At 42.0% G+C, this 16,179-nt stretch overlaps 1 protein-coding gene across 7 annotated transcripts in view; it reads left to right on the top strand.

Annotated features, from left to right (window-relative positions):
- MTHFD1L (methylenetetrahydrofolate dehydrogenase (NADP+ dependent) 1 like) overlaps window positions 1-16,179 on the top strand; it is a 276,590-nt gene that overhangs the window by 93,224 nt on the left and 167,187 nt on the right. For all 7 annotated transcript variants that reach the window (XM_090041346.1, XM_090041382.1, XM_090041366.1 and 4 more), the window contains one exon: window positions 2,205-2,345. In XM_090041346.1, the coding sequence (XP_089897472.1) occupies window positions 2,205-2,345 (141 nt within the window). The remainder of the gene's footprint in view (window positions 1-2,204; window positions 2,346-16,179) is intronic.

Below are 16,179 nucleotides of genomic sequence, written 5' to 3' on the forward strand. Positions count from 1 at the left end.
GACATTGCTCCTGGTTTTCCCCAAGGCTGGCCTGGTGAACAGTTGTTCACCGAGCTCTTAATGTTTTCCCCTGATGTAGCTGTACACTGCTACCAAGTCCCCCCTCAGCCTTTTTTAGACTGAAGAGGCCTAAGTACCTCAGCCTCTTGTATGGTCTGCCTTGCAAGTCTCTGATCATAAAGGTGGCTCTTCTCTGGACTCTCTCAATTTTTGCCATGACCTTGTTGAAGTGCGTTGTCCAGAACTGGACGCAGTACTCCAGCTGTGGTCTCACCAATGCTGAGTACAGTGGAAGAATCACTTCTTTGGGTTTACATGAGATGCATCAGTTGATGCATGCCAGAGTATTGTTTGCCCTACTGGCTACAGCATCACACTGACGGCTGCAAGAGAGGGCAGGTGAGGTGTGGGGGCAGGCATGAAATGTGCAGGCACCAGGATGGGCAGACAGTTGGGGAGCAAGTATGGGCAGGGAACAGGCAGCAAGAGGTAGGGGTCAGGCCACTTGGCTGCCCTGCCACCACCTGTTGCCCTGCTGCTGCTTGCAGCAATAAGGGGGAATGAATTTAAAATGAACCTTCAAAAATTAGATTCTATATATGAAAAATTATAACAAATTAATAAATTTTCCATGTATAGAATCTAATTCTTGGGGAGGTGCGGGGGTTGTCCTAAATTCAGAGTCATTTTAGGTTTGGGTAAATATGGTAGATCCTTGTGAATGGGTCCTTATACCAGTTCAGAACTGACTGTATAAATATAGAATAAAATCTTAAGCTGTATTCTTAAACTGTATTCTTTAATCATGCTGATAAACTTAGATATTTCTACAGCATCAAAGGTATGTGAAATCTCAACTAGATTTCAGACTCATTCAATATATTTCAGTTATGAAAAGATGAGTTAGTGGCTCATCATCCTTAACTTGAATTTGTTAGTTCAAGGACAACCTGTCCATTACACTGTTAACTATGTAACTTGTGCTTTTGTACACAGAGCTTTCTACTTAGTTTAAAAAATCAAACACAAAAAAACCTTAATGTAGCTCAAACTAAAAATTGAAAATCTTTAGTTTGTCATTTTAGCATTATTTTCATTTGGATCTGAATTCTGCAACTCTGCTTACAGGAGTAATCTCTATTCATCAGCATATGTAACTACCCCTAACTACTACCTCAGTGCAGAGAAATACTCAAGCAAAGGTTTGACTTTAAGATAACAAGTAGGTGCTTCAGTTATATACATTAATTGAATTACATTGCAATTAATTTGCTGTACCTGGGTTATAAAATCTGTATGGTACCTAGGGGGAGATTCATGGATTAAAAGAGGGAAGCCTTTCTGGAGGAGTACCTGGATGTAGCTCTTTGTGTAGATTATTAGAAATTACTGCAGGTACATCTTAATATTCCTATACACAGTAATTTAAAGAGAGAGTTTTGGTCAATTAGAATTTTTATTTCCCAGCATAAAATATACAAAATAGAGAGCTACCCAGGAGCCTGATACTGCACTCTTTATAGAAATAGCAGATCTTCATAAGTATATCTGAGAGAGCTTGGTATCATGACTTTTAAGCTTTGTCAGTGAACAAGAGTCTGTAGAGTTAGGCCCATGGTCTGAATCACTGTGAACTACTTCTGTTTTATTTCTACAAGAGGAATAGGGCTGGTATTGCATACGTCTCTTGTGGTTTTCAAAATGATTTATTTTTCTTAATCTGTGAGGATAATAAAGTATTAGTTTTATATTATCAATCCAAGAACACTGTCAAGTAGGGTAGCCTCCAAATTAAGAATTGGAGTAAAATAAAAATTATAGATGCTTATAAGAATGTAAAGCTTTTCAGGAAAATATTTTTATTTAAATGTAAACATTCCTAAAGTTGTTAGAAAGCCAAGTATAAACAGAACTGGGCTAGTGCACAAGAAGCGGAAAGTGAATCTAATCAGTTTAATGTCACTGACAGAAGACTTGGTCTGTTAAGGCAATAGGAGTTGAAGGACTAAGCCACAAACTAATAACAGTAACAGTTAACTTTAGAAGTATCTAATTTCTATTTATTTCTGTTTGAATAATCTCAGGTTTGTTACTATGATTTTTATCTTGATAGTAGATATATTTTTAAATTTTTTCTCTAAAAGTATCCAGCCTGTGTCTGGTTTAGTTTACTCTCCTGTTTTTTTGTTTTTGTTTTTTAACAGGCTCAGTTTGACATTGCAGTTGCAAGTGAAATTATGGCAATTTTAGCACTGACCACTAGCCTGGCAGATATGAAAGAGAGGCTGGGAAAAATGGTGGTGGCCAATGACAAAAATGAACAACCAGTGACAGCAGAGGATTTGGTATGTACAATATGAAAACCCTGCAAATAGCTCTTGAGTTTATTTATTGATTTATTTACTTATGGCTTTGCCTGTTGATTCAGCACAATGGCTGATATGTCTGTGGGAAGGTTTAGCAGCCTATGAAGTCGTTCCCCCTCCTTAAGACGTTCAAGGCATTGAATGGGGCGTGGCTGCTGTAGTCCATCTGTGCTTCTCTCCCTGCCCCTCCAATGTGTGGTTTAAATCAGTGGATTTCCAGAGTGGCAGGTCTGTTGGTCACTTCTCTGCATTGTTTGTGATAGAGTGGGATCACCCTCTTGTAATGCAGAGTTCCTTTATTTGACCTGTGTCCAGCTTCTCCACAAGGCTCTCATTACTTGTGTCCCTGCTGTAAACATCTCCTTTCTGGCTTAGACAATCTAGCTACTTCTTCCTTTGATTTTCTTAAAATGCTGATGCTAAAATACTCATTTTAGCTCATCACTCTGACTCTTTTATCTTCCTCTTTGTTTCCTTCTACTTGTTATCCCTTCACCATCTTAGATGCATGCTGCTGTCTTTAAGGCCCTCATCATTTATACTTTACCCTATTTAACAACTTTAATGTGACTGCAAAGTATGTATTATGGTTACTCTGTCAGTAATGCCAGTTTATATCACTATTCGTCTAATTTCTGTTGTGCACATTTTCATTTTCTCCCTTTTTGTTTGACGGGTGTTTGTGGGGGTCGGGTAAGGTGGAGGGCATCAACTGCCTCTAGAGAAGCCTTTTAGCTGCTGTATTGTGTCACATCAGCAGGGATCTGTGTTTTCCATTTGCCGTGAAAAAGCTGGATTTTACAGATTCACAGATGTTTAGGGCTGGAAGGGACCTTGTGAGATTGTCAGGTCCAGTCCCCTGCTCTGGGCAGGAAAGACTTCTGGGATCAAATAAGCCCAGCAAGGTGTGCATCCCATCTACTTTTGAAGATATCTAAGGTAGGTGTCTGCACCACCCCTGCTCGGAGACTGTTTCGGAGTCTGGTCAGACAAACCGTGAAGAAGTTTTTCCTCATATGTAGTCTGAAACCTCCTTCTAGGAATTCATGACCGTTGCTCCTGATTTTCCCCCAGGGCACTTTGGTGAATATTTGTTCACCTAGCCCCAGATGCTATCCCCTGATATATTTGTAAGCTGCCACCAAATCCCCTTGAAGTCTCCTCTTTTCCAGGCTGAACAGTCCATATCTGTCAGACTTTCCTCATATGGCATGCTCTTCACTGGCCTGTAATCATACAAATGGCTCTTCTCTGGACTCTCAAGCTTCTCCACATTCTTCTTGAAATGTGGCACCCAGAACTGGACACAGTACTCCAGCTGCAGCTTCACCAATGCCCGAGTGGAGTGAGAGAATAACTTTCTTAGTTTTGCTTGAGATGCATCAGTTGATGCATGCCAACTTATTGTTGTTTGCTCTGCTGACTGTATCATCATGCTGGTGGCTCATATTCATTTTATGGTCAATTATGACCCCCAGGTCCTTTTCAGACATGGTACTAGCTAGTTTAACACCACCGAGCCTGTAATTTTGTTGTGGTAGAGCACTTTACACTTCTTGGTGTTGAACAACATCCGTTTCTGTTCCACTCATCTAATTACCCAGTCTAGGTCCTCCTGGATCGTCAGCCTACCCTGATGCGTGGTTGTTCTTCCTCACAGCTCAGTGTCATCGGCAAAAATTTGCCACTGTGCTTTTCACCTCCTCATCCAGATTGTCCTCTAAAGAAGAAAACCGTGGATTTTCTCCTTCAGAGGGGAAAAATGTGGGAAACCATGGGTTTCTCCTTGCAGGCTGGCTGAGTTCAAGCTCGGAAGGGGCTGCTTCAGGTTAGGGTGGGGGTGTGGGAAGAGGGCTATTAGGCAGGGGGCACCACCTACATATGCACTTGCATGGAGAGCAGCTCCTACAGCTCCCAGGAGGTGAGTCTATGTGGGGGGGAAACAGACAACTCACTGGAGGGGTGGGAGGGCACAGGCGACATGTCAGGGAAGCATGGGGGCACATGGCTCCCCAGGTTTATGGACCCACAGCAGGTGCGGGGCTGCAGCCTGGCCAGACTGGCACAGGCAAAAGCCACTTCTGCAGCCCACCTGGTGCAGCAGAGCAGAGCAGTGAGACTCGATGCTACTGCTGCTGTTGGATCCCTGAGCCACCTGTGCTGCCACAGCACAAGGAGTAACCAACAGGGGAGCTCATGCTGTCCTCGCCTCTTGCTGCTTCCTGCCACAGGGCCATGGTTTGACCCCGTCACCATGAGCTAGCCACCACCACCATTCCACTCAAGCTGTAGCTCTGTCCCGGAGGGGAGGTGGAGTGGGGTGTCAGCGGGGGTGGCCTGAGGGGAGCGGCAGCAGCATCTAGGCCAAGGTGGCAGGATAAAGCTGCAGCCTGGCGCATGAGTGGCTGGTGATGGGAGGAGATGAGAACAGTGCTCTTCCACTCCCCCGCCCCTTACTCCTCATGCTGCTGGTAGTGCAGCTGGCGTGGGGGGCCTGGCGCCGTATTCTGCCCACTGGGCCATAGAGGTGACTCCTGCCAGTGCCATTCCAGCCACGCTGAAGCCCTGTGGCCACTGGGTGTGCAAATTTGGGGAGGCATGTATCCTTCACTGCCCCTGCCCCACACACTAGGGCCTAGGGAATGGGGGGCAGTGGATCAAGTGAGGGACACCAGCAGGGGATGTGGTGGGGTCTGGGTTCAGAAGTGAATAGCACCAGCAGGGTCAGGGACCTGTGGGTACGGAGTGAGGAGCACAAGCAGGGCAAAGGGGGCTGTGAGTCAGGAGTGAGGGGCACTGGCAGGGCAAGGGGGTTGAGGGTTGGAAGTGAGGGGCACCAGCAGGGCTGGGGGGGGTGGGGGAGCTACAGCTTGGGACTACAGGGCAACATCATGGGTAGGGTGAGGGCACTGGCATATCAGAGCTACTCAGCACCAAAAAGCAGTAGTGGGGACAGCCACAGCTGGACCTGGGTCCTGGTAAGTGAAGGGAGAGCGCTGATTTTCCAAGATTAAAAAAAAACTAAAATCAAATGCTAAAATATATAGGTATTTAGAATTGCACTGTTTTTAAGTAACGCTTTAAAGCACACTAAAATAGCCTACTGTTCATTAAAGTGCACATGTGGAAGTGCCTAGTGCCTTTAAAATATTTCAGATGGAGAAAATACAAAGACTAAAATTGTATTATTATAATTATTAGCTTATATTATGTTAGTCATTTAGTCTGAATACTATATTTTGGGTGTTAGTCATGCCGATCTAACTTATTAAAACAGAAAGAATACTTGTTTAATGTATTCCTCACTATTTACACTAATTAAATTTTCCATTTCGCTCGGCTTGCATAGTGAAACTGGGTTCTAGTCAGTTTTCTTTGTTGTTGTCATACCTAATAGTGTTCTAGGATTGAGGTTCCTCTATAGTACAGACAAGCTCTAAATTCTTTAAAATAATTCAGTGAAATTTCAAGTAACACTCAAAAATCTATGTTTTTTTTTGTAATGCCTTTTTTAATATAAAACATCTTGGGCCTTGGAATCTTGAGTGTTTCACTTGAAATGAACACACGTTTCCAGCCATTTTTTAATATATTATAATATAGTTGCACACAGGGAAACGCATGTATTCATGGAAAATTTTGTTAAAAGGACATGATCAAAGTTGCAAAATTCAATACTCAGGAGGGAAAAGCCGGAATTAAGTTTGCACAGCCTTGGTAAACTTGTTGGCCCTTTGTGCTTATGCGCTGTAATAGTTGCATACTTTTGTTTTCTGAAGTAAGTGCACAGGATGGTCTGACTTGGGGATGAATCAGGGTTGTGAAGTGAAGGACCTTGCCTTATTTGTTGCCTGAGTTGGAAGGTATGCAATGAGTGAGACATGGAGTGCAGAAAGAAAAGATGGGTTCTGTTTCTGCCTTAGCCACAATTTCTGTATGATGTTGGCAAGTCATTTGAATCAGAATTTTCAAAGTTTGGTGACTAATTTTGTAATTGATTTTCAGAATGCTTAGTTTGTACACAAGACGCTGATTTGCAAAGGTACTAAAATGCCATGCCTAAAGCTGAAGTAAATGGCAGCTGTGCTTTGAACCCATAAAGTGCTATAGAATGCTTTGTGCTCAGAAAATTTAGGCCCTAAATGTCTTTGATTGGGCATCTAAAGTTAATGGAAGCCTTTGACCTTAATCTCTTTGTACTTCAGTTGTCTGTCTATAAATGGGGGTAAGACTCTCTTATTTAACTTGGATATTGTGGCAATAAATTAATTAGCGTTTGTGAAACACAAACCTCCCAACATTATCATAATGAACACCATGAGGAAATTGATAACTGTCTTCAGAATAAGATCTGAATAGTGTGCAATAAATAAGGCACCGGGGTGCATACCATACAACAAGGAAAAAATATTGACTAGTTACCATTCAGCTTATCATGCATTGTGAAAAAAATAGCTTAGAACCGTGTACTTAAAGATTGTATTCAAGTGCAGTAGCATAAATTGTTGAATTGGAATTATAAGGGAGCCTCATCAAAGCTGTTTACGTTCCTTCCTTTGGTTTGTTCATCATGCCCAGTTCTGTCCTTGATTTTTCTCCCACCAACCTTCAATTTACAGTATCCTTTTCTCATATAGCTGTCTTTGTCCCTACTCTACTCAACTCAGGCTGTTTACATCCAAATGTTGATCCTTGAACTGGACACATCCCTGCTCCCTTAGTATCATCAGGATAATCGTTGGGAGCAGATGAGAGAATCAGCTCCAATGTCTAGATCCAGACCTGACCTGTCTTGACCTAGCCAGCATCTGTCTGCGGCTCACAGCTGGAATTGGAGGGAAGTTCTGTTTGGACCAGGGTTGACACATAATCAGTGCAGACAGAATCTGTACAGAGGACTTCACCTGGTAAAAATGCAAGTCTCCAGTGAGCATTCATGAATTGTGATGTTTTGGAATCATTCTCACTTTGACACATTTAGGCATATTTTTAGAGATAAAAGGTGTATATCCCTGAGACAAAGACCACTTCTCTGCCAGATTTCAAGTTCTATCTCTAGAGCATTGGGGTTTTAGAGCTGCAAAAATGATCCCAAGTATTTTTTTTAACCTAGTGAAACACTTTTACAATAGATCATTGTCCAATGCCATTTAACCACTTAAGCTACAATTAAAAAAATATCATTCTTGAGCAGATGCCTTGCATTGAAAATTTCAGCCCTAATGGTTACAATTTGCCAAAGAATTAGAAACAGGGTCTTATAATGAGAAGTTCCAAGCAACCTTAATGAGTGGTGGAATCTGCCATGCCTATAGTTTATATGTAAAAATGAATCCAACCCATTTTGGTTGACCAAAATTTAATTTTATGCATTAAAATGTTTTGACAATACTGTTTCATTCATTATAGTGTACATTAATCAAAATCACTAATCCCCTCTCTTTCATTTGTTTCCAGGTGTAAACTTAATATGCTGCACAAGAATGCAGTTGTTCTTAATTTCAGCTTTCTATACAATATATTTATAGTAAAAATATAATAAAATAGAACATATGCATTGGCAGATGAAAACCAGATGAAAGAGGATTGGAAAACAGGGAGGAGAGATAAATGGAATATTTCATAAATTGAGAAGACTCCCTCCACAAGCATAATAGATTATACATCTAGCCTCAGAAATGTAAGATTCTTTGCCAAAATGTGTTGTTCATTGTACAGTGTTCTGAAGGCTGAATTGCTTTTGGCTGTTAGAGTGCAATAGGAGTTTGATGGACAGATGCCATATATCCATGTCAAATTTAATTGGTATGCCGTAGCTTAGTATTTCAGCAGCCTAGAAGAATATTAAATAAATGTTGCTATTTTTTTTAGTAAGGAAACCTCTCCATTTACACCCTACATTATACTCTGCATTTCTTTTTTGACAATTAAAATCTAATGGCTTGCTATTTATTTTATAAATTCTGTCTAAGCCAAATACGTTTTTCTGCCAATCAGTGCCCCAGTCCTTCAAACACCTACATGTGTCCTTAACTTTAAATACAGCCTTGTTCTGTTGACAGTGGACCATGACATAAGAATGTATAAAAATGTATTTTTGCATTGAGGCTTGATTTTTTGGACTAAATTAATCCTTAACTTTCCTTATTGGGCACATTTTTCTGTTCTGTCCTCTCCTTGCCCCACATTTTTAATCTTTCTTGTTTTTTACCAGAGCAGATATCCTATACGAGACAATCTTAGTAGGCATCCAGTTTGTAAGCTGGATCCAGAGCTAGGTTTTTTCAGTACTGAGCACTTATTTCTCAGTGTGCATGTATATTGTTGCTGGCTTTGTGAACCGCATTGTCCTAGAAGGCCATGGCTGCCTTAGTGATCCTGAGAAGGATGGTGCAGTGGTGTAATTAGATCAGGGTGACAGGGCAACTGCTCCTGGCAGCAACAGGGTGGGAGGCAAAAAACCCGGCTTTGCCCCACACGTGCTATTATAATTACAGCAACAGCGGCCCTTGTCTGGGTGCTTAGGGCGGCTGCACATGCTGTTATACTGGTGGGATGGGGTAAATGTTTTGAAAGCATGTAGGCCCATTTCCACAGAGGCATTTAGGTGCTCTAGTGTGAAAACCAATGAGAGTTAGGCCATTAAAACCCTTTGTGCATCTATGCCCTACTTCCTATTTTCAAGAGAGACTGTGGCGCTTGAAAGTCTATGGGACTTCAGCCTCTGGAAAATGGGATTTAAGCTCTCAGTCTCTTTGCTTTCACAGAATTTATCAATGACTCCTGATGAAGTTGGAAACTGATGTGTTAGTGGCTATGAAGGTAGAGCCAAGGCATTGAACTAGCTGTTGGAGATGGTCTGGCAGCTAAGGGGCGGGCAGAAGCTCAGGTAGTCTGGATCAGTAAGAAAACAGGCCACCACCATTTGTAATAGCTTTAGCCCTTTCATTGCTTTCACATTCAGCTTCAAGTACAGCAAATTACCAGTCTGGGTCAACATTTTTGGTAGGTGCTCCACAAATTAGCCCCACACCCTCCCCAAGTGCCCTTACCCTGCCCAATCTGCTGTCCTATTTTCTCCTTCCTGCCCTATGTGCCATTATGCTGCCTGTCCCCTCTCCAGTCTGCCTGCTATGTGCCACACAGAGTCTACCCATGGCACTTTTGGTATGTGTGCCACAGGTTAGCTACCTCTGCCCTGCCCTGTGAGTTGTTGTGGCAGTATGACTGGATTTGTTGCTAGTTGCATCACTCCTGTGTGTTGTTGGCTACAGAAACTGTAGCTCCTTAATCATGCAATCTGTGGGTTGCTAGAGTTGAGGCAGAGGGAATCTTTGACCTTGGTTACTTACACAACTTACATTTTCATATTAGGGTATGGTGGCACAAGGAATTGATGCTTAAAAAGGAAATTAAGTCCCTTATCTAATGAACAAGGAAAAGGGGAAATTCTGTTCTTCACTGGCCAATGAAATGCTTTGTGTGACCATAGGAAGCAGTAAAAAACAACAGGGTCTTAAATCTGTTAAATTAAACTGAAAATTATTAAGGTTATTGCTTTGAAATTTGTGCTTGGTTACACAGGAAAGACAACGTTTGACATATTCTGTTTGATTTACTAAATGTAGTAGGGTTAGAAATCTTGGGTTTAATGGAGAAAATGCTAAAAAAGAAAATTGTTTCACTTCATTTTAAATCAGGGGCCAAGGAATTTAATGCCTCCCTTTTTATTTTGTTAAATACCTCAGGTCTTGGAAGTGAGTCAGTTGGTCTCCTTATAAAAGCAAATAAAGTCATATTGAACAGATTTGAAACTTAATATCTTTAAAAATATCAGGCTTTAAAAAAAGGTACTTAAAATAACTAAAATATAGGAAATCAAAATCAACAGCAGCATCAGTCAATTTTACTGAGTAAGTTGTGGTAAATATAGAAAAAATACATATTTAAAGAAAGCATAGAAGTTAAAGCATAGTTTCCAAAACTGTTAGAATATAGCATGTGACACTAGTTGAATTAATGCTTAGTAGGATGCTGATTATTTTCAGCCATGTTCTTTGCTACTTTTCTGTTTCTACATAGTTCAGAATAAATTACTTAGTCTTAGCTGTGGAACATTGTTTTGATGGTTACAGGGAAAGAACTGAGAGGCCATGGCAATTGTTTTAACAAGGGCAGACAAGGTTCTTTGGGTAGATGTGATATCTTTTATTAGACCAACTAAATAGTTGTAAAAACCGTTCTTTGCAAGCTTTAGGGCACAAACACCCTTTGCCAGGTGTAGGGAAAGTCTGTTGGCGTTTGTGTGCTCTCCTGGGTAGAATAAAAACCAATATGCAAAATGCAGATCTGTGAAAATGCAAATGCGTGGCAGTGAGGATCTGAGGTAATTGTTTTAACAAGGCCACTTTGTGCAACTGTTCCTTGTTAAACATTTGTTTAACATGTACTTAAAAGTTTGGATGATGGAGATTCCACAGCCTATCTAGGTAATCTGTTCCACAGTGCTTAACCAGACTCAGGAAGCTTTTCCCAATATTTTATTTAAATAGTCCTTGTTGCAGTTTAACCCTCATCCAGTCTCATGAAACCGTAACCGTTGTTGTTCTCATGAGCTAACTTGTGGGGACCCACGAACAAAATGGAACCAGTGACAACAGTATAAATGTATCAGAAACTATTTATTAAACATACAGCTTGCTTGAAAGAGTATTTAGAATGATTTGAACCCAAAATATTATTTAACTAGAACTGTGAACAAAATTTAAACTTTTTTTAGTTTCAAAATGTGAATGAACAATTTAAGTCTGCAATTCACACAGTTTTCAGACTAACAATTACTTCCAATTTTAACTAAATACTGCATTCCTGACAAAGCTGCAGTGATGTACTGTGGTACACGCAAGCAAATCACTTACAGTCTTCACATCGTTTCTGGGTTTTGAGGTCATCTGTCCTTGGACAAAAAGCACAACGTCCACGCATGTTTGCAGAAGGTTCTACTGGGGTGTGTTGTGGAAATTTGTAATTTAGGGCAGTCATACCAGACTTGATGGACTTAGATTATGTGTATCCATCATTCTTCGTTTTATTTGTCTGTTGATCAAGTGTACTCCAAGCTCCTGCAAAAAAGCCCACCATCTTCTTAAACATGATCTTTGGTTCCAGTTTGCGTTGTTGCCTAGCCAAATGATGAGGCTGGCAATGACAGCCACATCCAGCATATTGAAAAATAGTGTCATTGGCCACCTGTTGATTTTCCATCTGCAGATGGTCATATGGATTAAGTGGTCAAGGTTATCTACCCCACCCTTGTTTTTATTGTAGTCATGGATGATGTCTGGCTTTCTTTGCTTTCTACCCACTGACAAGTCATGGTGCACAACAGCACAACTTTGGACTTTTTTGGCACATAGGAAACTAGGGCGAGTTCCCCATCAAAAGCAAAAATGGGTGGAAAATTTTCCCTTTTTAGATTTGTTTGCATTTCCTTTTGAATATTGGCCTTGTTTTTTCGAATCGTACCCACATAGGTCAAGTCCTGATGTAGCAATCTTTCTACCAGGTCAGTACTTGTGAAGAAATTGTCACCCACAATATTCCTTCCCTTCTTGTACCAGGGATGAACTAGTTTTTCAACAACCTGGGTCCCAAGATTACCTTGCCGTGAAGCTTCTGATTGCTTGCCCAGGTAGATATCTCCAGACAGGGGGAATGATGTTGCTGTATCACAACACCACCAAGTTTTTGAGCCATATTTGACAGGCTTGCTTGATATATACTGTCTGAAGGGACAGCGAATCCTGAACACAGTGAGCTGCTCTTCAACCATCAGGTATCTTCCTGGAATATGCAATTTTCTGAGCTGCTCCACAAATTGTACTCAAATATCTCTGAAGGCAGCAAGCTTATCCACAGCTCTCCTTTCCTCATGAGTCAGTTTGTTGTCAAATCTCAGGTAGTTGGTGATTTGACGGAATCTTTTTAAACTCAAGGTGGCATGGATGCAAGGACGCCCGATGCATTGCTCCAACAACTCCTCCAGTGCCTGGTGGGACCACCATGGTATAGACCACTCAGCAGTAGGAGGCCAGTGTAGGCTTTTAGTAGACCTGTGCAAATAGGGAAGTATTTGATTTGGATTCGGCTGATTTGGAGGACAGTGATTGATTTGGTGATTCGAATCACTGTCCCCATTTGATTTGGTCAAATCAGACACAGAGATTTGGAGATTCAGCCACTTGATACCTGGGGACACTATCCTTTGTGCCATCTGGACTGCTGAAGCAGCCCTGAGAGTTCCCTGCACCCTTTACCCACTGCACCAGTCTGGCAGTGGGGGCTGCTGCCTGGCTGAGATCTGCTGCATACCTGCCAGTCCCGGGTAGAGACTGCAGAGCCAGTAGAGGCATCTGCCCCTCTGGGCCAGCTGCCAATGGGCTGTGGCTGCGGAGTTGGGCTTTGTGTGCAGCACTACTGCCAGGCATGCCCCCCTGCCCGGCCATCTGGGCAGCTGTCGCCTGGAAGATGTTCCCAGCGTGGTGGCCTGCTTTGAAATGTCAAAGCATGTCCTCCTGGCTGCAATTGGCCTGGAGGTCAGCCACCTCCACCTGGAGCTGCCAGCTCTGAGCAGGCAAGAATTCTGGTGTTCCCTATTCGAAAACTGAAATATCTCTGATTAAAAAAAAAAAATAAAAAAAAAATCCCCAAGTCATTCTGTAAAATACCCCAAAATCCATGTTCCTCCACAATTAAAACAAAAGACCACTATATGTATGTGTATATATATAGAGAGAGAGAGACAGTGATCAGTTGGGCAGAGTTTTATTGATATATCTACAGTGTTAAAGCAGTTTGGAAGCCTACCATTGTCTCTATCAACATAATAAAGTGAACTGTAAATACCTATATTTTCTGCTGCCCCCAATCTCTCCCACAGGGGCTACCATCCCCACTGCAGGGCCCACATGCCCCAGCCCCCTGGATTGCTGCCCAGCTTGGCCCCATCCCCTGTTGGCTCCTGCAGCCCCACCCTGTGCTTGCTCCCCCAGACCCTCAGATGGCTGCCCCCTGCCAGCCTCGGGCAGCAGGGCCTAGACGGCAGCTGCTGAGACTGTGACCCGGCCCCGCACTGTGCAGGGGGGGCTCCAGTAACCCTGACGGCAGCTGGAGGTGTAGTGAGTGCCAGGGGTTTGGGTGTTTCTGTGCTGGGATTGGGCTGGGTGGAGCAGCCATGGGGGCAGGGCAGGGATTGGGCGGGGCTTAGGGAGCGGGTGGGGGCTGGGACTGGGCAGGGCAGGGATTTAGGGGGCTGGGGGAGTGGACAAGACCAGCGGAGGCCCCCCATGGTTTCCTCCACCCCGACCCCTTACTTATCAGCACTGGACTCTGGGTCCAGTTTCCTGCTCACGGGCAGGCAGTGTACTTCAGTACCAGGGTAAGGGCCAACCGTAGAGATGTTCTGGCAGTCAGAGCATCTCTGTGAATGACCCAGCCTCCAGTTGCCTTAGGACCATGCCCTGATCTGCTTTTTTTTCTCTGCAGGTTTTTTTGACCCCTGGATATTCAGGGGTCTAATTTTGGCCCCACGCTGCAAATTTGCAGTGCAAGAAGCATTTTCTCGTTCCTGCATGCCCCTCTTTCAGCATCTAAAACTGCTTTTGAGATGCTACAAGAGGCATGTGCAGGAATAAGAAAAAGGGATATCCAGGGGTCAAAAAGGCACGTGCGGGCTCATTTGGACGTGCCCCAAGTGGCCAAACAGGTCTAGGCCTTTCATTTATACAGAAATTGCATCGGGGTAACAAGTTACCCCAATGTTAACATGGGCTTGGGTTAAGTTGTTACTCCAAAAACACATTCATGCAGGGGGTAACATGTTACCCTTGGCAGTTTTTCATCCACAGAGCGCCAAACCATTCATGTAAGCTGGCTGTTCTTTGGGGATATTGTGCACTGTGGTGCCAGTAACAATGTCCTAAAAAGAATTTTTTTTTAGAATTAATTAAATTTAAGATACTGCACAAAATATGCATCTAGGGTAGGAAATTACCCCTTGGGAACGTATGAAGGTTAAGCCCTTTGGTACTTGTCTTGTTCCCCTGCCTGCACCTTAAGAACATAAAAGGAAATGGCAATGAACTGTTCTTTATTACTTTTCCTGCATTTGAAATGTTTTCAAATTCACTTCAGTCTTCTTTTCTCCTAAATTAATAATCTGCTCTTGTTATGTTTGTTAATCATCTAATTGTTTTTATTGTTCTGCTCTGTACTTGGTTTGTTCATAACTTTCTTGAAGTACCTAGAACAGCACTCCAAGTGAGGCCTTGACAAGTACTGAATAGAGTGGATGAATCATTTCCTCTGGCTTACATGCCAAAGTCATGTCAATACCTTCTAGGGTGTTATTCGCCCTTTCCCTCTGACAATATTATACTACTCACGTTCCTTTCTTCAGTACTGGAACCTAGCCAGTCATTCCATGTTTATATGTGCATATTTGATTGTTTATTGAGAAGAGTAGTACTTTGCATTTCTAAGTGTGGTGCAAGTAAACGGTTGATTTGCAGATTATAGCAACAATTATAAAACTGCCACAATTTAATATCATTTACAGTTGCTACATGTCTGCTATTGTCACACAGTAATGGCATTCAGGGTGATTGGTAGGGCTGTCTGAGCCATTCTGTATATTGAATATCCCATTGTTTGGCACTAATGGAAGCAGCATTTGTATATTCAACCATTAATGGTCATCTCTTAAATCAGATAGTGGTATTTTGCAATACAAATGGGTACTATTTTCTATGGGAACGCAAATGATTTAATAGTGCTTATTTATTAGTTGTCTTGACAGATCAAACAGTGAACTAACCATTTTCTTGTTTTCCTATTTTAACATATAAGTAGTGGTATTAAGCCATATATTATATGAGACTGTCTAAGCTCATTTTTTCTTGTCTTTTAAAAAAAAAAGAAAAAGAAAAAAAGTCAAAATAATTTAGAATGTATGCCTGCCCATGTGGTCACTTTTTAACTCAGTAGTTTCTCCTTGTCATTCAAAAAGTCTTGTGCTAGAACCGCAGTTAGTTATTTTTAAAAGATGCATGAATTTTGCAAAAAATTAAATGGAAAAATGTCTCTCCTTTTCGTAGACTGTAAAGAAACTGAATGAAATTCATATACTGCACAAAGTAAAGTCATAGTTAATATTAAGCTGCTTAAACCCAGAGAAGTGATTTTTTACTAGACACTTGTCTTTCACAGGCATTATTCTATACATTATTCTATACATGGCTTTCTATCCTAGTGCATGTCTAGCAGTGCAGTTTTGTGCAGAAATAATGTAACAAAGATTAAAAATAAGGTGCCATCTTTCATCCTGTTTTAATTGCTGAAGCCTGCAGTTTGCTTTTCTACCTTTCTTCCAAGAGACCCATGCTGCCCTCATTGCATCTCACATGAAGTACAGATTTCATGTTGTCATGCGTTGTTGACAAACTTGTCTTCCTGCTTTTTACTACTCTCGATGGACTTCAGTTATTTCTTCCTCTCCACTTCTTGCTGTGCTGTGAATGACCTTGAACTCATCACTTGAGAACACTGGCTAGACCATGTCCTGGGGAGGGATGCCCTCGAGTATCACCCCCTGCTTGCCCAGTCAAACCTGGAAATGCAGCAGTGAAGCCTCCCTATGATCTGTGCCCCATAGCCATTCTGAACACCTTGGTCTCTAAATGTGCTTTAAAGCAGCTGTGGGGAAACACACCTGGAGATATCTGACTGTTTTTTTCCAGGTTAGGTTTGTGATGAA

Source organism: Crocodylus siamensis, chromosome 1 (assembly GCF_052110815.1).
Source record: "Crocodylus siamensis isolate JL-2025a chromosome 1, ASM5211081v1, whole genome shotgun sequence".
Taxonomy (NCBI): Eukaryota; Metazoa; Chordata; order Crocodylia; family Crocodylidae; genus Crocodylus; species Crocodylus siamensis.